This window comes from Emys orbicularis, chromosome 4 (assembly GCF_028017835.1).
Source record: "Emys orbicularis isolate rEmyOrb1 chromosome 4, rEmyOrb1.hap1, whole genome shotgun sequence".
Taxonomy (NCBI): Eukaryota; Metazoa; Chordata; order Testudines; family Emydidae; genus Emys; species Emys orbicularis.
This window is the reverse complement of record NC_088686.1, coordinates 131,395,227-131,417,177: the sequence shown is the minus strand read 5'-3', so window position 1 is coordinate 131,417,177 and position 21,951 is coordinate 131,395,227. Positions and strand designations below refer to the sequence as shown.

The 21,951-nt window shown below is 50.0% G+C and overlaps 1 protein-coding gene across 1 annotated transcript in view; it reads right to left on the bottom strand.

Annotated features, from left to right (window-relative positions):
• Positions 1-6,751: 6,751 nt before the first annotated feature.
• The window catches only part of ADORA1 (adenosine A1 receptor), a 73,353-nt gene continuing 58,153 nt past the window's right edge, over positions 6,752-21,951 (bottom strand). Inside the window, exon 2 of the mRNA XM_065403908.1 lies at positions 6,752-7,445. Within this exon, the coding sequence (XP_065259980.1) occupies positions 6,752-7,445 (694 nt within the window). The remainder of the gene's footprint in view (positions 7,446-21,951) is intronic.

Here is a 21,951-nt window from a genome sequence, read left to right as displayed (position 1 = left end):
CAGGAAATTCAACAGTAAAACCAGCCCACCCCCTCCCTCCCAGTTCTAAAATCACCCCAGTAATTACACCAAGGCCCTTACCCTACTTTTGATACAGATCAGTATTCCCCATGGCACAGCTGTGTCCATGGATTGCCACTCGCACAAGAAAGAGGTGTACTGCGTTGAGTGTATGGGGCTGTGTGTGGTCATCATCACACCCACCACCAAAGCCCCCTCACCATCCCCAAGTGTTCAGGAGCTGGGTGACCGTGTATCCTGCGTCCCGTGTGGAACCTTCCCCGTCATGGTAGCGTTGCTGGTTCTCACACTGATTTTAGCACAAGTCTCCTGACGTTAAAGCCCCAGCTCCTGGAGTCAGGGATTACATGGGAGGCTCATATTTCAGTTGTAAAACATTTCTAACCCCTTTTACCTGGGGGGCAGAAAAGCTGGAAAATGTGATCCCGAAAGGCTCCAACACCAGAAGGCAAAAGAAGAACCCCCGGTCATTACTGTGTTTAATATACCATGATTTTTTTTGAACCAGTCTGATGGTTTTTGGGAGGGAAGGGCTGATTCATGAATTCTGAACATTATAATCCCTAGTTTTTATACAGTACAGTACAGGACCTTTCATCAGTACATCTCTAAGCACTTTACCAAAGAGGTCATTATCATTATCCCCATTTTACAGATGGGAAAACTGAAGCACAGAGAAGGTCGGTGATCCCAAGGTCACCCAGTAGCAGAACCAGGGATAGAATCAAGGACTCCCGAGTCCCATTTCACTGCTGTATCCACTGGACCACTCGGCTTCCTCATTGTGCTTTAAAGATCAATACCACATTTTAGGAGCATAACTTTGATCTAGTATCAGAGGGGTAGCCGTGTTAGTCTGAATCTGTAAAAAGTAACAGAGGGTCTTGTGGCACCTTTAAGACTAACAGAAGTATTGGGAGCATAAGCTTTCGTGGGTAAGAACCTCACTTCTTCAGATGCAACTTTGATCTAGTTGCTATTATTGAAACCTATGACTGGTATCTTAAAATCAATGATTATAACCTATTTAGGAAGGATTGAGCAGGCAAAAGTGGCACTGTATGCCAAAAATGGCACTATCTGTTTCCGAGTCACAGATAGCTCAGAAAAAGATTATCCTGAATGCTTATGGATCAACGTCCTAAAGCACAAGATGGGATATTAGTTGGTGTCAGCACATGACCATCAAATCACACTAGGGAGCAGGATAACTGGCTCCTTAAGCACCTATCTGTAGTGTGTAGGGAAAAAAGACTGCCTGATCATGGGGGACTTCAATTTGAGTGACATCTGCTGGAGGTCACATGCTGCCAGTACTCAAACAGCCTCAGAATTTCTAAAAATTATAGATGACAAATTTCTAACTCACAATGTCGCATTCAATCCGGGGGGTGGGGGGGGGGTGGGTTATATTAGACCTTCTCTTGACAAGTAAAGAGGAATTGATCACAGAACTAAAAATCAGTGGTAGCTTAGGTACGAGTGATCATGATTTGCTCGTATTTATGTGCAAATAGAATAACGTCCAAACCAGTAATATATATTTAGTGATTTTAAAGGGCCAGTTGCAGAAAGTTGAAAATATTTATGAACCAAATAATCTGGGGGAAAATGTAATAAGAAAAATATGAAGGATAATTGGAAATTGTTTAAGACCACGTTACTAGATGCCCAAAAGCCACAATCCCACAATCAAGGAAGAAGGTCATACTAGTTTAAAAAAATGACCCGGTTTAGAGGGGAAGTGAAGACAGTTATAAAAAATAATATGTACAAATGGAAGAAAGGAGAAGTTGATAGTAATGAAGGGGGAACTCTCAAATAGGTGCCACCGCTGCTGGAATCCTATGTCCGGTTCTGGTGTCCACAATTCAAGATGGATGTTGATCAATTGGAGAGGGCTCAGAGACAAGCCAGGAGAATGATTAAAGGATTAGAAATCATGCCTCAGAGTGATAGACTCCAGGAGCTCAATCTATTCAGCTTAAAAAAGAGACGGTTAACGGGTGACTTGATCACTGTAACTTAGGGTGACCAGACAGCAAATGTGAAAAATCGGGACGGGGGTGGGGGGTAATAGGAGCCTATATAAGAAAAAGACCCAAAAATCGGGACTGTCCCTATAAAATCGGGACATCTGATCACTCTATCACCATCTATAAGCACCTACATGGAGAACAGATATTTAATAATGGGCTCTTCAGACTAGCAGACAAAGGTCTAACACGACCCAATGGCTGGAAGTTGAAGCCAGACAAGTTCAGAGGAGAAACAAGGTTTAAATTGTTAACAGGGAGGGTAATTAACCATTGGAACAATTTACCAAGGGTTGAGGTGGATTCTCCATCACTGACTATTTTTAAATCAAGACTGGATGTTTTTCTAAAAGATCTGCTCTAGGAATGATTATGGGGAAGTTCTCAGGCCTATGTTATGTAGGAGGTCAGACTTGACGATCAGAGTGGTGCCTTATGGCCTTGGAATCTATGACTCTGAAGGGTAACCGGTACTAAGTGAGTTCGCTGCAATGTGAAGCCATGGGTGAGGGCACTGACCTGCCTCCTCAAATACAGAGTTCTCTCCAGAGGTCACAGAGTGGAAAAATTTTGCAGAACTCTGCTGAGAACAATCATCAGAGTGGCCTTTCATTTATGAGCCTCCCAGCCCAAGGGCCTCTGGGCACCTTTGCAAGTCCTAGCTAAACACGTTGATTACAGGAACCTGGCCGCTTGGCTGAATATAATTCAAAGTGGGAACAAGGCCCCATGATCTACAACGACATCAGCAATAAACTACAAACATCCTAGAGGCTGCCTGATGGGAACACGTCACCCAGTGCAGGTCATGTGCACTCATTCGTGCCACATTTTTGCTAAATTAAAGTCTTGGAAGACAGAGTTATAGAAGTGACTAAAGAGTGCTTGAGTTGAAACAACATTATTAGCATGGTGTTTTACAAACAAAGAGACGTGAAAATGAAGAGATTCTAAAACCAACCTCAAGTCTAACCCTAATTCTCAATTTACCCACTTATCCTGAAGGAGAGCATGTTTGTAGTTTGTGTAATGTTATCATTGAAAGTCAGCCATTTCAAATATTTCTAAAGCTGCAGTGGTTGATGCCAGCGAACCCTTCCACACCAGTTAGGCAGACAGTGTGCAGGATTATGGGGGCAGAGTTAAGGTTAATTAACAAAGACTTTTTTAGGTCTGTGTATTTGTTTACTTGGTTATAGAGGCTGCCTGGAGGTTGAACATTCTCCAGGTTGTTGGTCACTGGAGATTTTAAAGCAAGTGAGAGCACTGGGAGATAGCACGATATTGGAAGTTTCTGTCAAATACTGTGCTTGTGGAAATGATGACTCCTGGCATCTATGCCAGTGGAGAATGCAGCTACCATTAGGCCAGGCAAAGCCCATAACTGCTTGGAGGGTTCTCCTACAGCTCAAATGGGATAGGAGAGCAAATACAAGCCTAGGGAAATCTTATGTAACCCATTGGTTCGTGTGTTTTAGAGGTACCATTCTGTGCTGGATCCACAGAGGATGTGAGTTTGTTAGACAAGCTTGACCCTTTAACTCAAGGTGGAGCAGAACATGCTTTTAGCTCTGGAGGTCCCTGGTGTGTCAGCCAAGATGAAAACAACTATGAGCCAAAACAGCTGGGAGAAAGAATTTAAACAGAAAAATGTGAATGATAATTGGGAGCTGGTCTTTACTAAATGCCCCAAAAGCCATAATCTCACAATGGAGAAAGAAGGCTACATTGATTGAAAAACCAACCTTCCTTAGAGGGGAAGTGAAAGCAGCTATACAATATTATATATTATGTATATAAATAAATGGAAAAAAGGGGAAATTGATAGCAATGAATATAAATTAGAAAGAAGGAACTGTATAAAATTGATAAGGGAAGCAAAAAGATGCAAGGAGAAATCTATGGCCAATGGAGTTAAGGACAATAAGGAGTATTTGAAATATATAAAGAACAAAAGGAATCCTAACCATGGCACTGGTCCATTACTAAATTAAAATGGTAGAATTATTAATAATAATGCAGAAAAGGCAGAAGTGTTCAATAAGTATTTCTGTTTTGTATTTGGGGGAAAAAGACAGATTGAAGTAGTTATATCATATAATGATAATGAAATACTTTCCCTCCCAACAGTAACTCAGGAGGATGTTAAACAGCAGTTACTAAAGTCAGACATTTTAAAATCAGCAGGTCTGAATAACATGCAGCCAAGAATTTTAAGACTTGTTTGAAGACTTTGCTGTGCTGTTAATGTTGATTTTTTTCAACTTGTCTTGGAACTCTGGGGAAGTTCCGGAGGAGTGGAAGAAAGCTAGTGCTGTGCCAATATTGAAAAAGTATAAATGGGACAACCTGGGTAATTATAGGCCTGTCAGTCTGACATCGATCCCGGGCAAGATAATGGGGCGGCTGATACAGGAGTCAATTAATAAAGAACTAAAGGAGGGGAATATAATTAGTACCAATCACCACGGGCTTATGGAAAACAGAGCCTGTCAAAGTAATTGCATATCTTTTTTTTGGATAAGATTACAAGTTTGCTGATAAAGGTAATAGTGTTAATGTAATATAGTTAGACTTCTGTAAGGCATTTGACTTGGTACTGAATGCAATTTCAATTAAGGAACTAGAATAATACAAAATCAACATGGCACATATTAAATGGATTAAAAACTGACTCACAGCTAGCTCTCAAAATGTAATTGTGAGCAGGGAATCATCACTGAGCGGGTCTGTTTCCAGTGGGGGAATCATCACTGAGCGGGTCTGTTTCCAGTGGGGGTCCCACAGGAATCGGTTCTTGACCCTACGCCATTTAACATCTTTACCAATGACCTGGAAGAAAACTTCAAATAATGAGTGATAAAGTTTGCACAAGATAAAGTGATAAAGGACAGGTCACTAATACGGCACAATCTGGACCATCTGGTAAGCTGGGTGCAAGCAACAATGGCCACGTCTACATTACACACCACCGGCTGCAGCGTACATGTAGCTGCCCGTCACAGTGAAAAGCAGGCTGTGCCCACGCTGTGGTGGGTAGCTACATGTCGGCGAAAAGCCTTCCTGGGGCTGGGGATGTTGCAGCTCTGGGGCGCATGCTCTCCCTCGGGTGTAAGACTTTCATGGGGAGCTCAGAGCTCAGAACAGTGACTCACCATTCAAAGCATGTGAAGAGGCTGCAGCCCCCATGATACAAGCTCCTACCACAATGGAGTCTGGGGGCAGATGGCTTCTGCTTTGGCCAGCGCCACTAAAGGGCAGCCTGAATATCTGCCAGACTACAGATCATGGCCTGCTATGTCCTTCACCTGGCAGCACTGGCTAAGGCTGTCTGTGTATTTACACCATTGCGGCATCTACATACAGGCGCCATCTGGCTCCAGAGCTTCCAGAGCAACCAACTCAGGCTTACGAACCTGAGGAAGCCAACCTCGCTTACCTCGGGAAGGCCTCCAGCTCAGCACGCAGACCAAGGCACAAGCGAGAGAAGCTGCAGCTAAAAGTAGCCCTGTGTCCCGTCAGGCCCTGTCTTAGCCGGGTTATGAAGCATGGTTAAGGTCTGGGCTAGGCTCCACATCGGAGGGCTGCCTGGAAGCAAGTTGTGGGTTCAGTGTAGACAGAGAGGCCACCTATTTGCAGTCCCCATGGGCTCATCCTCTCCCGTCTCAGAGTCCCCAGAGTCCCCGGCTGAGCATCTGCACTGGGAGTTTCAGGTGTCCCAACTCCACTAGTGCAGGCAGGACAGGGTGGCCTCTGACACATCCCCAGAATACCGGGCATACCCTGCCGCCATGACCTGACATGAACCATTGTGACCTTGCATGCACTGTGCATATGAGGTCATTCTGCCGGGGGCAGAGCCACATCCGGTACTGGACAGGGACAAACCTTTACAAAAATACAACTCTCTGGCTTCATACCGGATGCCTGACCTGCTAGACTTGGGCAACTTAGCCCCCATGTTGTCTACCTAAATCTGGTTGGAAAATAAGGGTTTTTTCCCCTCAGATAATTAACTTTTCAGCAAAATAATTTGGTCAAATTTTGAAATGTTTCTATTCAACATGGTGCCACGGTGCCTCATGGGAGTAATAGTTTGGGTGCCTTATGCTCCCATTCTCTATTACACACTGGACTCCTTGGTGGGACTACATCTCCCATGATGCACCACTCTCTCCCCCTTGATGAGGGGAGGGGCAGCATCACAGGAATCCTTATGGGAGATGTAGGAGAGAGGGACATGGGGATATTTACAACCTGAAGCCACTTCCCCCTTGTCCCGCTCTGTGCCCCTCTCCCGTCTCATAATCCTTTTAGTTTTGAGCAGCCTCTGGCTGTCCCAGTTCTAAGAGCGAGCACCGCAGTGAGACCCCGGGAGCGAGAACCCGTCCGTAATGCTGCAGAGCTGCTGTCTTCCTTTTTTATTTGAGTTAAAGATAAATCACATCCTTGTCTGTACAATTCCCCTTGAATACCTAGATACACTTCGCCCTAAAAAAAAAAAGAACAGTGCAGGCTACAATATCAGAACAGTACAATGGCTGTGAATAAATAATGCCCTATGCTAGCTCAGGTAAACATCTGCTTGGTCTGACCATCTCAGGTCTCCTGGGTCACTGCTGCCCCCTCCCCATACTAGTCATTTACAATTGTGTGCGTGTGGAGGGGGTGAAGACAAGTTTGCTCTTTGGACATTAAAGGGACTTTTGTAAATCAAGGTACGGCACATCTGGGACGGCTCTCTCTAGCGGCCAGTTGCCTAGCTCGGTGTTGTCTAGGTTGTTAGTGTTCTTGTCGGTTTCACAGCAGATGTACTGGTGCCAGATTTGCAGGAACGTGGTCCTGAATTTTTGGATCCGGAAGGCGTAGACGATGGGGTTCATGGCCGAGTTGCCGTGAGTCAGGAAAATAGCAATGTACGTCAGGATGCTGGGAGTCTGGCAGGACGGGCAAAACAAGGTGATGCAGTTGAGCGTGTGCAGCGGGAGCCAGCTCAGTGCAAACAGGAAGAGGACCAGTGCCAAGGACTTGGCGATCTTCAGCTCCTTCCCATAATATTTCTGAGGATCCGATGAGTTGGAGGAGACCTTCTTGTCGAGCTGCTTGCGGATCAGGTTGAAGACCTCCAGGTAGATGATGAGCATCAGCAGCAAGGGAGGCAGCACCCAGACAAAGAAGTTGAAATAGACCATGTACTCCATGCTGATGACATTCTCGAACTTGCACCCGATGACGAACGCCGTGTGGCTGGCGTTTGCCTCCTGAGTCCTCCTCATCTTGTTCAGGTTGTTCCAGCCAAACATGGGGGTCAGTCCCACGAGCAGGGAAACGATCCAGCAGCAAGCGATGGCCGCAGCTGCTCGTCTGGGGGTCACTACACTCTTGTACCTGTGGAGGAGACAGAAAACACCACGCGGCGTTAGATATAGGTGGAATCGCAGCTTGGGTCACTTCTTAGCCCCATGCACTGCAGCAAAAGGGGATTTTGAGAGATCAGCTCCCACGGAGTCACCCAAACAAGTGGCCCAATCTGCAGAAGAGCCCATGATGGGTGCATGTGGGATACTGAACTCTTTGGAAAATCTGGCCTCAGCATCCACCCATACAGTGAATGCCTGAGGAGGGTGGTGAGAGTGCACCGGGAGGGGAGCACAGATCAAGGAGCTGAGATGAAATGGAGAGGCAGAGAGGCACTTGCAGGCTGGTCAGAGGCTGCAGAGGAGAAAGTTCCTGCGCTAGGGGGTGAGACTTTGTGGGGGCAGAGAGAGAGGGATGGGGACTGAATCTGGTCTTCCAGCAGTTTTACATTGACCTCAGAGGCCAGAGGCAGTTTTAAGCCCAAAGAGGGTGGGGGTCAGAGGGATGGGTCAGGGGTTTGAGCATTGGCCTGCTAAACCCAGGCTTGTGAGTTCAATCCTTGAGGGTGCCATTTAGGGATCTGGGGCAAAAATCTGTCTGGGGATTGGTCCTGCTTTGAGCAGGGGGTTGGACTAGATGACCGCCTGAGGTCCCTTCCAACCCTGATACTCTATGATTCTAATTGCTATGGGCCATTCACTTCTAGGTTACCTGTTCGCAGCCCAGCCAAGTTAGCAGTGGCTGGAAGCAGAACACTCCACTCCCACTGGTGGGAGCATTTCACACTCACTTTGCACAGGTGCAAATGACACACAAGGGGCAGGGCAGGGCCCTGAGATCCTGTGACAAAGTTATCCCCTTGCAGTAGGTCAGGAGGGATTTTAAAGGGCCAGGACTGTAACCACAGCACAACAGCCTGTTATTTTGCATCACCGTGTGGCATAAATATCAGGTGACGCTGACATGGCAAAGTCAGGGTGTCCCAGCAGAATGACATTATGGCTTTCTGGGGCTCTGCCCAAGGGAGCTCTCCAGCTCCGTACGGCTGTGTTCAGCTGGTGTGGAGTGACCTGGGAAGCCCCATAGAAAAGAGTCCTGACACCGAGGCAGCAATCATCAAAAAGCTTCCTTCCGTACCAGCTGGTGGCTGGAGGAGAAATCAATCCGCCCTCTGCTGCCAGTAAGAGAAGCTTCTGGACAAGGGCTTTTTCATTTCCTAATGTGTCAGTTCCCCAGGACCACGCCTGCCTCTTCTTCTAGGCCTGGGCTGAGGGGCAGGAGAGACAGAGCATTGTCTAGGCTTAGGTGGTACTCTGCACGGCTCAGCTCCCAGCACCTCTGTTTGTTCAGCTCTCAAACACACCCACCTGGCACAGGAAAACATTCTGGGGTTGTTCCCCTTTTCAAAATATCGTCATGACCAATCAATAAAGCCTGGAAGGTTTTATTTCACCCCCTAACAAAAGTTTTAGTATCAGAACAGCAGGCCTTGCCTTCCCTGCTTTTGCAGAAGATCTCCCAGGAGGGTGTGGAGGCGAGGAGCAAAAGCTTTAACAGTGCTTAACTGAAGGGATGGAGGTGTTGAAACTTTAACCAAGAATGCCTTTCTACCTACTGTTTGTTGGGCATTTCAATTGCAACAAACTGGAACGTAGCTCAGTCTGACTAAACCTCCCTCCCTCACCCATTGCTCAGGTTTCACTTCTATGGTGCTGGTGGTATCATAATCCTGCCAGGTCTCCATAGAGTCTCCAAAGAAAAACTGGGGAGACAAGCCCAGTAGCTCGGATGCAAAAACCAAACCGAAAGGAATTGTACCACCCCGTCACTTCAGGGGGTTTTATACACAACAAAGCAAAGTAAGGGCTCAAACCCAATCTTTCCCCATTGCAGGTCACCTTGAACATCAGCTCTCTGGGCTTTTGCTGTCCTAATACGCAGGATGTCAGAGGGTGGAGTGAGCCTAATGGAGTGTGTCATGGCCCACCAGAGCAGCGTGAGGAGGTGAGGTGCGGAAGGAAAGGCTGCTAATCTCATTAGAGCACTGAGCATAAATTATTCAGTAACCATAAGCGCGCTCTGGTGTATCTCCCATCGGAGAAAGGTTTGCTGCAGTCAATCCCCATTTGTTTCCCCTGCTAAGCACCTCTTGTCTGGGAAATGATTCCCATCAACCAGAGGGGCAGGCTGGCTCCCACGGGAAGGACGGCGGGCCTGAGAATTGCTCGCTGTTCCCTTCGTGAGCTGAGCCCGTGTTCTGAGTCGGTGATTTATACTCCGGGAAGGGAGCAGCCTCTGGGAAGCAGCGGGTGACTCAGGAGAAAGGCGCCATGTGGCTTGAACAGCGAGGCAGGGGCCCCGGGAGCAGAGGGGACAAGGAAGGGCTGGCTGGTGGCAAGCACAGGGGAGCTTGGGCGGCATCGCTCTCTACTCGGAGTGGTCCTGTGAATTTGGACAGAGCAGGGAAAAGGGGGATATTCCTCACTCAGAGCGATGGGGGGGCAGGAACCTCCAGGGCTAGAGAGAACTCCAGGGGATGGGGAGCCCCTGGAGGGGCAGTGAAGCTGGGATAGAGAGCTCCTCCAGGGAGCCAGGCAGGGGGCTGGGATGGGGAGCCCCTCAGGGGGAGCAGGGTAGGACATGCCCTGTATATGCCACATATTTTACAGATGTCTAAATACTGCCATTGGGACTATTTCTTGTATCCCTCTGCCTGGGAAGGCCAGTGCCCTCGCCACCCTGAGTCCGGTGGTGCCAAGCTCAGGGGAAAGGGGAATTATAACTGACCTGTTTCAACCCCTCTCACAAGCACCTACCTACAGCCATGCCCACATGCAGCCTATTCTCTCCGGCCCTCGCCAGGCTAGGAGCGAGCCACTGGGAACCCCCGATCCAACGGGCTGCAGCTCCCATTTCTCAGTGCTAGACAGTGGATTTTCTGGGAGTGGGGTGCGCAGGCTCCTGTTGATTTGAGTGGGAGCAGAGCGGGCTCTGTACCAGTCCCTGGTGCAGGCCCCTCAGAGCAGCGTCACTTTGCGGGGAGGGAATGGTGAGGAGGGGCTGTATCTCTGGCGAGGGGGATAGCTCAGAGATTGGGGCTCCTTTAATCTGCTGTGGGGCTTGGGGGGAGCTGGAGGTAGTTGGGGAGCCGGGCCAGTGCGGAGAGCAGGGGGGTGGGGTGGGCAGAGGGCGCGATGCATTGATCGCCTCCGCATACTGCATTTTACAGCAGGGATTGGTGCTGTCTCAGTCTGATGAATGTGTCTCCAGTGCCCAGAGGCCCCTGGTGAGGAGCCCTTTCTGGGCTCGGACCCGGGACAGCAGCCAGGCAGCTGCTCAGACAGCATCTCTGCCATCTCCTGTTTAGAGCCTAGATATTTACAAGTTGTGTATTTGAACCCCAGCGGAGAGCGTGTCTACGGAAGGGAGCTGTGGCTGTGTCGCTCCTGCTTTCCACTAACCAGTGGCCATCTGGCTGGCATGGTATCCCAGAGGAGGGAGGGTGTTGGGGAGCGGGGGGCGCAGGGAACCTGCCTTTGCTGGATGCCTTCCCCACCCTGCACCAGAGCACTTTAGCCGGCAGGAAATGATAATCACCTTGCAAAGCTCCGGGGTGCGTGCAAGCCAGTGCTGTCCAGAAGTGATGGGCCTCCATCCCCCTAGGCTCCCCTGTGTAACGGTTCACACAGCATGCACCCTAGCTGCACGCACAGACACCCCCCCGTCTCACCCCCATGCCACCAAACCCCATTCCTTGTGCTCTCCCGTCTGTCTGTATCCACCTGGGGTCTTGTCTTCTACTTAGATCGGAAGCTCCTTGGGGCGGGGGCTGTTATTTTGTTCCGTGTTTGTACAGCGCCTGGCACAACGGGGGCTGGGCCATGACAGGGGGTTCCTACGGGTATGGTAACACAAATAACACCTAGCCCCATGGTCCCCCCTGTACTCCACTACACCCTCCCAGTGCCCACACCCCCACTTCCCCACATGGCCCAGCCACGTCCTGCTCAGCTTGCTAAACCCACCCCCTCCGCATCCCACATCCCATTGGCGACACCCTCAGCGCCCTCCCTACCTGTTGACACACCTAGATCACGCCCAGCCTCTCCATCCCCACCAACACAAAGATCCCGCCACACCCACTACCTATGCCCCAGGGAGATGCCCCACCATACACCTTCTCCTGCCTGCACCCCCTCCCCACTCACACAGGTCCCTTGCACACCATCTCCCCTGATCACACACACAGAGTGTAACCACCCCCCCGCCCAACCCTCCCACAATCCTACCTCCAAAACCCCCCACCCACATACATCCTGCCCTAAAGCCCCCATCAGCCCTCCACACAACCCGTCCGATCCATCTTGGGCATTTGTAACGGCCACGCATCTGCACGTCACCCACCATCCTGCCTGCTCCCCTGTCTCTGCATGTGCCCACAATTCAGTTCCCGGTACTGTACGGGTTTCACAAGCCATAGAGCACTCCCCTCCCTAAATTGCTCTGGGGGAGAACAGACCCCAGGCTCAGGGACCCTCAGACAGCTCCTCTCCACAGCCTGTGGGTGGGAATACAAAAACGTCGGCAGTGGCCTATGTCAGAGATGGGATCAGAATGTGCGTGTGTGCATTTGCGTGTTTCTGTGTCTATGTGTGCACGTGCATAGGCATGCGCGTACCTGTGCGTAGGTGTTTGTGCGCGCTTCCCTCCCCTTTGTTACCATTATTGCTTTGTGCCTGAGAATCACACGTTGCACCACAGATAATGGTGCACACGCCTCCCGAAGAGCATGCAAGAAGAGGCAGGAGGAGTCAGCGACACTGGGAGAAGGGTAGGACAAGACTTAGAACAGCACTAGTGTAAGCTCACTTGGGAGACACTAATGCCTGAGGCTGGGGGCGGTAAAGTTTATTTCCACCATAAGAACGACACACCCCACCCAGGTAGTGCCATCTACTGAACCCCTGACTTATCCAGATAAACAAACAAAGTTAAATAGTGGAATTAATAACACCTAACCAAATCAGAACCAAACATCCTACCCCAAGGATTGTCCCTGAAAACAGAGAAGCGTCAGAGATTCCAGAAAGTCCACTAGGGTCTTGACTATTTTACATGGAAGGTGCCCAGATCCTATTGTGATGGGCAACAGCATAAAACTCTGACAGATAGATAGATGTCATCCCCTTTTATGTCATCCCCTCAAGCCCTCTCTGCTCTGCCAATGCCCCCCTGGATACCCCTTTCGTCTTCTTCCTCATGCTTCTTCCATCTCCACGCCACTCCCTTGCCTCATTGAAATCCCACCCAACACTCAACTCCAGCCACGGAGCCCATGAGAAGTGAGGGAACATCGGGGTGTGAATGGACCTTCATCCTCCTCTGTCCTCCATCCATCTCCAGGACTGTTTTTACCTTCATTTATGTCATCCTGAAATTAGTCCTCCTCAGGGCAGGACTGTGGATTTATGTGGTACCCAGCACTTGTTCAAGTACTCGAAAAATCACATTAATAGCAAATACATTCGTTATTGTTATGCCTCATGGTTAGAAGTGGAGAATGGCAGAACAAGGAGAGACGGCTGGGAGTTAAAACCAGACTGATTCAAATTAGAAATCAGGGACAAATGTTTAACTGTGAGGATGACTGATCCTTGGAACGAACTCCCCAGGGAAGTGGCAGATTCTCCATCTCTTGATGTCTTCAGACCCAGACTGGAGCCTTTCTGGAAGAGAGACTTTAGCCAAACACACGTTATTGGGCTCAATACAGAGATAACTGGGTGAAATTTAATGGCCTGTGTTATGCAGGAAGCAAGACTAGCTGATGTAATGGTCCCTTTTGGCCTTCAACTCTATGAATTTACACTTTTATTACATCCCCCTTCAGTATCTCATCATTGTGCTAATGGGTTTTTCTTCTCTCTTGGTTCTCAGCTCCACCTAACACCATGATAGGGGAGCTTCACACTGAACAGCATAACACTCAAGTTACAATTACAGTATTTTTTCAAAACAACGTCTGCTTTAAAGCTTAGCCTGATTCCATTTCCAGCAGCCGCCTCTTATTGCGAGTCGGAGTCGATGGCTGAGCGTGGCCCTGTTGACATTAGAGAAATTTGTACTCATGTATTATCTATAATGATTCCATTCTCCAGGGCAAACCACGAATGGAGCCGGAAGACATGTGTCTTCATCCAAAAGGGTTTTATTTCTTACAAAAAATGCTTTTCGAGCAGTACAAACGTTTTTACACAAAATGGCCAGGTCGTTTGGAATTTTTCAATTTCATTTGGGTTTCATTTGAAACAAAATATTTTCAGGTTTTGGGCCCTTCCCATCCTTTTCCAGTGGAAAAAGGAGGGGGAGGGAGAGATGGGGGGAAATACCCTCAAAACTGCCCCACCCCCCAAAATTATTAATTTAGATTCAAATCAAAATGAAATGTTTCCATTTTGTTTTGACAAAAAATGAAAAATTCCGGAGAAAATTTTCACATGAAACAAACGTTTTTGGTTTCTTTGGATTTTTTGTTTGTAGAAAATAGCTATAATTTCCCAAGTAGCCCTAGCAGATTTGTTGGACTCAAATAAAGTAATTCTTACAATGGTACATCTTAGTCCAGTAAGATCCCCATGGAAATAAATCAGTGAAAAGTTCTCTAAAGAAAACAGGGCTCAGCTAATCACATGAAGCTGGACAAAGTGAGTGGGGACGGGAAAGTACAACTGAAATGCGGCTTATCTGAGTTATGATTACGCAGAAATAAAAGCCTGAATGGCTGCTGATCTCACGGAAACCCCCCTGACAAAAAGGCTTTGATCTCTGGCGGTTTAGGTTTCTGTTCCTTTTTCCCTTGCCTATCTGTGCTTCAGATCTTGCAGACTCTTGGAGGCCGCTGCACAGAGACGTGGAGGATGAGCGCTATGAAGAATTGTGAAACCTCAGATGTTTCTCCAGGAAGCGTTTAAAGGACACTTTGTAAAAAAGATAAACATTTATGAGGCTGAAGTTGGATACTTATTCCCAGCTGCTTGCTCACTGACTAGAGATAATCACTTATCACCAGAGGGAGTCATAACGTAAACTTGTTAATTTATCACTGTTCTTTTACTTCTATGGTGGCAGCCCCCAAAAGGGTTACTGGGTGCAGTCCGCATACACTGGAAGTGAGCCCCGGGCCCAGGGCTATGTCTTATGTTCCTAAAAGCTCACGCTTCAAGGTTTCAACCAGCCACTCGCAGGGGTCAGAAAGGGATGTCCCCCAGCAATGCGTTCTGTTTTTGGTTTTTTAAATCTCCTTTCTCTGAAGCATCCAAGCTGGCCCCAGCTGGAGATGGGACATAGGACGAGGAGCGCCAGGGCTCTGTGGTGGCACTGAGCGGTCGCTCTCTCAGGTGCTTGGCTGGCTGTTTCTTGCTCACATGCCCCGGGTCTAAATGATCGCCGGATGTGGGGTTGGCAAGGAATTTCCCCCCAGGTCAGATTGGCCGGGGCCCTGGGTTTTTTTGCCTTCCTCCACAGCTAGGGTTGCCAACTTTCTAATCACACAAAACCAAACACTTTTGCCCTGCCCCCTCCCTGAGGCCCCGCCTCCACTCACTCCATCCCCCCTTCACTGGGCTGGGGCAGGGGGTTGTGGTGCAGGAGGGAGTGAGGGCTCCAGCTGGGGGTTCAAGCTCTGCGGTGGGGCCAGGGATAAGGGGTTTGGGGTACAGGAGGGGGCTCCAGGCTGGAGCCGAGGGGTGCGGGAGCAGGATCAGGGCTGGGGCAGGGGGTTGGTGTGTGGGAGGGGGTGCAGGCTCTGGGGGGGCAGGGATGAGGGGTTTGGGGTGCAGGAGGGGGCTCATGGCTGGGGGTAGGTGGTTGGGGTGCGGGAGGGGGTGTGGGTGCGGGCTCTGGGAGGGGGCTCAGGGCTGGGGTTGGGGTGCAGGCTCTGGGAGGGGGCTCAGGGCTGGGGGTTGGGGTGCAGGCTCTGGGAGGGAGTTTGAGTGGGGGCTCAGGTGGGCGTGGGGTGTGGGAGGGGGTGCGGGGTGTGGGCTCTGGCTGGGCAGCGTTTACCTCAGGTGGTTCCCAGTCGGCGGTGCAGTGGGGCTAAGACAGGTTCCCTGCCTGCCCTGGCTCCACGCGGCTCCGGGAAGTGGCCAGCATGTCCGGCTCCTAGGCACAGGGACAGCCAGGCGGCTCTGTGCAGTGCGTGCTGCCTGCGTCCGCTGGCGCTGCCCCCGCAGCTTCCATTGTTCATGGTTCTTGGCCAATGGGAGCTGCGGAGCCGGCTCTTGGGCAGTGCGTGGAGCTTCCCTGATCGCCTCTGCACTGCAGGGACATGCCGGCCGCTTCCGGGAGTTGTGCGGAGCCAGGCAGGGAGCCTGCCTTAGCCCCACTGCGCCGCTGACTGGACTTCTAGTAAAAAAACGGACGCCTGGCAACCCTATCTGCAGCATGTGGGGTGGGTCACTTGCCAGGATTATATGGGTCTCTCTCACGTAATCATTTCTTTGCCGTTGTGGGGGCCTTGGGCACTGGTGCACATCAGACCCTCCTTTTCTCTGCCTGTGGCCCACAATAGTCTAGTCTCCTGTGGGCTGTAAGACTTTGGTCTCATTTCAGTTGTGTGGTTTAGTATGTGGGTGCTGGGTGGGGTTGGTGTCCTGTGCAGGGCCGGTTCTAGCTTTTTTGCCACCCCAGGCAAAAAAAAAAAAAAAAAAAGGCTGCCGAAACAAAAAAATAAAAAATAAAACGGCAGCCGCAGGGAGCGTGTGGAGGGCGGTCAAGGCGGCTCGGCAGCTCGCAAGGGGGTGAAGGGCGGCACCCGCCCACTCCCTCCGCCCGTGGGCAGCCAGGCACTGCAGCCCGCTTGCAGCCGGGCGAGAGGGGCTCCCCCCTCCGGCCTTGGGGTGATGCTCCCGGCCGGGCAGGCGGAGCCCCCGGGGGCTGCAGGAGGTGCTGGCTCAGCCACTCCTTTAAAGGCGGCGGCTGGGCCGGGCTCAGAGCGGTGCGGGAGGCGGAGGCCGGTGCAGGTGGTGGGGAGTGGCGCGTCGCGGAGAGCCCGGCGGCACGATGAGCAGCGGGGATCACTAGTTCCTGCCCCCCCTGGGTCGGGGTCCATGCCCCTTCGGGGCTGGGCTGGCCGCCCCAAGATTGGCCGGAATGCCGCCCCTTACAATGTGCCGCCCCAGGCACGTGCTTTCTCGTCTGGTGCCTGGAGCCAGCCCTGGTCCTGTGATACACGAGAGGGCAGGCTGGATGATATGCTGGTTCCTTCTGACCTTAAACTCTGTAACTCCAGAAACCACAGCTCCTGCCCCAGAGAGCTCATGTGACGGCTGCCATCTTGGCTAGCCCCAGGGATTGATTCAGGGATCTCCACAGCTGATGAGTCAGCTCTCTAGCTTAGAGCTGTAACAGACTCACACCCTCTGGATCAGGCACAGAGGAGTACACAGCACACACCGCCAGAGGGTTCTGGGCCAAGGATGCTCATTTCAAATGTCTGAGAGCAGCAACCGTTCAGACCCTGGCTGAAACCCCCTACATGAGAGCCCTCATCAGGGCTAGCAGCCGGGGACCTCCAGAGCTAAAAGCACAAGCTGCTACAGCTTGAGCTCCAGAGGCTACCTCACCAGGTGGGACTGTACCAGACTCCCAGCCCCTGCGGATCAGACACAGAAAGGGCTCTATAACCCGGGAGTCACCCTTACAGACCTATGGCAGAAAACATAGGAAAGAAGAGAACTCGAGCTTGACTGATGGACAAGACAGTCTGGTACAGAGAGTCTCAGACACAAAGAATGTCTCCGAACTGACACCATTGCCAAGAAGGTGGGAAGAGTTCCAACTTCTCCACCAGACAGGCTGCAAAAACACAACCCACAGAACTCTGCATAAACTCAGCCACAGAGTCCAGCACCTCCTGCTGTCTTCTCACTTTGTAGAGAAGAACTGTTACATCGGGGACAGCTGCATGGGCCACCGAGAGCAAGACCGGATGCACAGCACCCTCCTCCGAAGCATTCATCCCGGTCACGCAATGAGTCCTGGATGTGCTGATGGCAACCCAGGCACCAGCTGCGACGCTGACCCCCGGCGTGTCTGGGTGGTATGGAGAATAGACAACAGCTGGGACCCTGACTCTAAAGAACTGTCAACATCTCCCATGAGTGGAATCTACCACCTACGCTACAGCATGCGGAAGCTTCGCCTTAGACTTTGCAAATTACCCGGGTCTACGCTCCCTCTTCTAAGCAAGCTTATTGAAAATCTAGGGAACAGTGTGCAGTGCTAACTGCCAGTATCCTGAATCTCTGTCAAGCTTCAGGTCAGGGGATGGTATGGAGACAGCACCTGTTGCTCTGGTGGGTGGCCTCCTCCTGTCCGTAGGCATGGGATGTCCATCCACACTCATCCTGCTGGGCCCCTCTGCAGCTTTTGATTCTAAATCCTCCTGTCTCACCTGTGGAATGGAAACTCCCGGAAATGGCTCAGGTCCTTCCTCTCAGGGTGAACCTGGACAGTGTAAGTGAGGCACCAGGGCCAGGGTGGTGAGCGGGGCTCAGGGGCGCAACTGGCAGTGGGAGTAACACAACTAAGTGGATAGCTCCCAAGCAGTCAGGTCAGCACCACGGGGAAGCAGAAACATCCACAGATACAATGAGACGTGTCGTTTCTTTTGTGTAAATGCCACAGTGCCTTTTTTTTTCAAAGCCTGATCCAAAGCCTGTTGAAGGTAATGGGAGTCTTTCTGTTGGGCCACTAATGTGCACTGACCTCCTTGTGCAACCTGCGATAGAAAAGCGATGGGGTTAGACGGAAGCTGCTATTCTCCACCGTCTCCCATCAGCTTCCACCTGCCAGGAACCTTCGGTGCTATCCAGGACCCACCCAATGCACCGACACGCAGGAGCCCCCAGGCTGCCACTGCTTCTCTGCTCCAAAGCAAAACATATGCCTCTGAATTAGATGCATTCCCAGCAACTCCAAATAGCTGGTCATAAGGGCTATGAATAAACAGGGCCTGTCATAAATATAGAGAAAAGAGTAGCATAAAATCCCTCCTTGGCAGCTGTACTGAATCGCTTTACCTGTAAGGGGTTAAAAAGCTCAAATAACCTAGTTGGCACCTGACCAGAAGGACCAATGAGGAAAGAAGATACTTCCAAATCTGGGGAAGGAGGATTTGTTTGTGGCTCTCTTTGTTTGTTCCCTCTCCGGATGGAGGGAGAGACCAAGCAGGTACAACATCTCCTAAAAATATACCAGGAATGATCCATCTAAATTGCAGAAATTGTAAATAGGGCAAGGAAATGCGTTAAGTGATCTTTCGTTTTGGCTTGTGAATTTTCCCTGTTAAGAGGTAGTTTTATTCCTGTTTTTGTAACTGTGAAGCTGAGTCCAGAGGGGAGTCCTCTGTATTTAAAATCTTTTTATTACCCTGAAAAGTTACCTTCCATCCTGATTTTGCAGGTGTGATTCTTTAACTTTTTTCTTTATAAAATAAAGTTCTTCTTTTAAGAACCTGATTGATTTTAGTGTCCTGAAGATAAAGGGTCTGGTCTGTACTCACATTGCTAAGGCAATTAGTTGGTATATTATTCTCAAACCTCCCCAGGAAAGGGGGTGAAGGGGCTTGGGGGGATATTTTGGGGGAATAGGGATTCCAAGTGACCCTTCCCTGAATTTTTGTGTAAATCACTTGGTGGTGGCAGCAATACCATCCAAGGACAAGGAAAGGAATTTGTGCCCTGGGGAAGTTTTTAACCAAAGCTGGCAGAATATAAGTGTAGGGGGTCTTTCATGCGGGTCCCCACATCTGTACCCCAGAGTTCAGAGTGGGGGGGGGGGGAAGAACCCTGACAGGGCCATTCTAGATACTGTTGTGACTAGAACTCCATCATGTCTGAGAGAGCTGTGAAAGGGCGACTTGTGGTTAAAACACCTGGCCAGGAGTTGGCACAGCAGGCTTCTATTTAAGGCTCGGCCTCAGACTCCTTGCATGACCACGGGCAAGTCATTTAAACACCGCTTGGGTCAGTGCCCTTGTTTGTTTCATCACAGTGGGTGACGAGGGCAGGAAAGGGCTCTGCACATGCACATACAATGTTTCTTCTCCTGCCTTTTTTTAAACCTTAGGCCTGGCCTACACTTCAAAGTTAAGCGGGGAGAACTCTGTCGGTCAGGGTGTGATTTTATTTACCAGTCTTGTCAGACAGGACCAGCTCCATTGTGGATGCAGTTACACCAGTGCCTTATCCTAGTACACATATGCCCTTCCCATGCAGAACTACTGTACCAGCATAAAGCTTCTTTATACTGCTGTAAGTGAGCCCACACTAGGGTGTGGGTGTGGGTGGTGGTACTGCTTTAGCTATACCAGCAGAGTTAACTCAGTGCAACTTACTAGTAGAGACAAGGCTCTAGCAGTGCCAGGAAGGTCAGCCTGAGCGTCCCCACTCTGTTGGATATGGAGAGGCTCCTGGCTATTTAATCTTAAACACAAAAGCTTTCCTTTCAGCTCTTTATTCAGGCGTTTGAGCATTAGCAAAAGCAACCTGAAACCACAGGCCCTGACCCCGGCCAGTATCCGAGCAGCTCAGGGGGCTGCAGCAGAAGTGGCTTTCAGTCCCTTTGCAGCTCCTTGATTCGTGGGCTGTCCAGGGCCCATCTTGCTACCTGATATAAGCTAGAGCAGTCAAGGGGGAAAAGGGCTCACCCACTTTCATAGAATCATAGAATATCAGGGTTGGAAGGTCCCTCAGGAGGTCATCTAGTCCAACCCCCTGCTCAAAGCAGGACCAATTCCCAACTAAATCATCCCAGCCAGGGCTTTGTCAAGCCTGACCTTAAAAACCTCTAAGGAAGGAGATTCCACCACCTCCCTAGGTAACGCATTCCAGTGCTTCACCACCCTCCTAGTGAAAAAGTTTTTCCTAATATCCAACCTAAACCTCCCCCACTGCAACTTGAGACCATTACTCCTTGTTCTGTCATCAGGTACCACTGAGAACAGTCTAGATCCATCCTCTTTGGAACCCCCTTTCAGGTAGTTGAAAGCAGCTATCAAATCCCCCCTCATTCTTCTCTTCTGCAGACTAAACAATCCCAGTTCCCTCAGCCTCTCCTCATAAGTCATGTGCTCCAGCCCCCTAATCATTTTTGTTGCCCTCCGCTGGACTCTTTCCAATTTTTCCACATCCTTCTTGTAGTGTGGGGCCCAAAACTGGACACAGTACTCCAGACGAGGCGTCACCAATGTCGAATAGAGGGGAATGATCATGTCCCTCGATCTGCTGGCAATGCCCTTAATTATACAGCCCAAAATGCCGTTAGCCTTCTTGGCAACAAGGGCACACTGTTGACTCATATCCAGCTTCTCATCCACTGTAACCCCTAGGTCCTTTTCTGCAGAACTGCTTCCTAGCCATTCGGTCCCTAGTCTGTAACAGTGAATGGGATTCTTCCGTCCTAAGTGCAGGACTCTGCACTTGTCCTTGTTGAACCTCATCAGGTTTCTTTTGGCCCAATCCTCTAATTTGTCTAGGTCCCTCTGTATCCTATCCCTACCCTCCAGCATATCTACCACTCCTCCCAGTTTAGTGTCATCTGCAAACTTGCTGAGAGTGCAGTCCACGCCATCCTCCAGATCATTAATGAAGATATTGAACAAAACCGACCCCAGGACCGACCCTTGGGGCACTCCGCTTGAAACCGGCTGCCAACGAGACATGGAGCCATTGATCACTACCCATTGAGCCCGACGATCTAGCCAGCTTTCTATCCACCTTGTAGTCCATTCATCCAGCCCATACTTCTTTAACTTGCTGGCAAGAATACTGTGGGAGACTGTATCAAAAGCTTTGCTAAAGTCAAGGAATAACACATCCACTGCTTTCCCCTCATCCACAGACCCAGTTATCTCCTCATAGAAGGCAATTAGGTTAGTCAGGCATGACTTGCCCTTGGTGAATCCATGCTGACTGTTCCTGATCACTTTCCTCTCCTCTAAGTGCTTCAGAATTGATTCCTTGAAGATCTGCTCCATGATTTTTCCAGGGACTGAGGTGAAGCTGACTGGCCTGTAGTTCCCCGGATCCTCCTTCTTCCCTTTTTTAAAGATGGGCACTACATTAGCCTTTTCCCAGTCATCCGGGACCTCCCCCGATTTCCATGAGTTTTCAAAGATAATGGCCAATGGTTCTGCAATTACATCCGCCAACTCCTTTAGCACCCTCGGATGCAGTGGATCCGGCCCCATGGACTTGTGCTCGTCCAGTTTTTCTAAATAGTCCCGAACCACTTCTTTCTCCACAGAGGGCTGGTCACCTTCTCCCCATACTGTGCTGCCAAGTGCAGCAGTCTGGGAGCTGACCTTGTTTGTGAAGACAGAGGCAAAAAAATCATTGAGTACATTAGCTTTTTCCACATCCTCTGTCACTAGGTTGCCTCCTTCATTCAGTAAGGGGCCCACACTTTCCTTGACTTCCTTCTTGTTGCTAACATACCTGAAGAAACCCTTCTTGTTACTCTTAACATCTCTTGC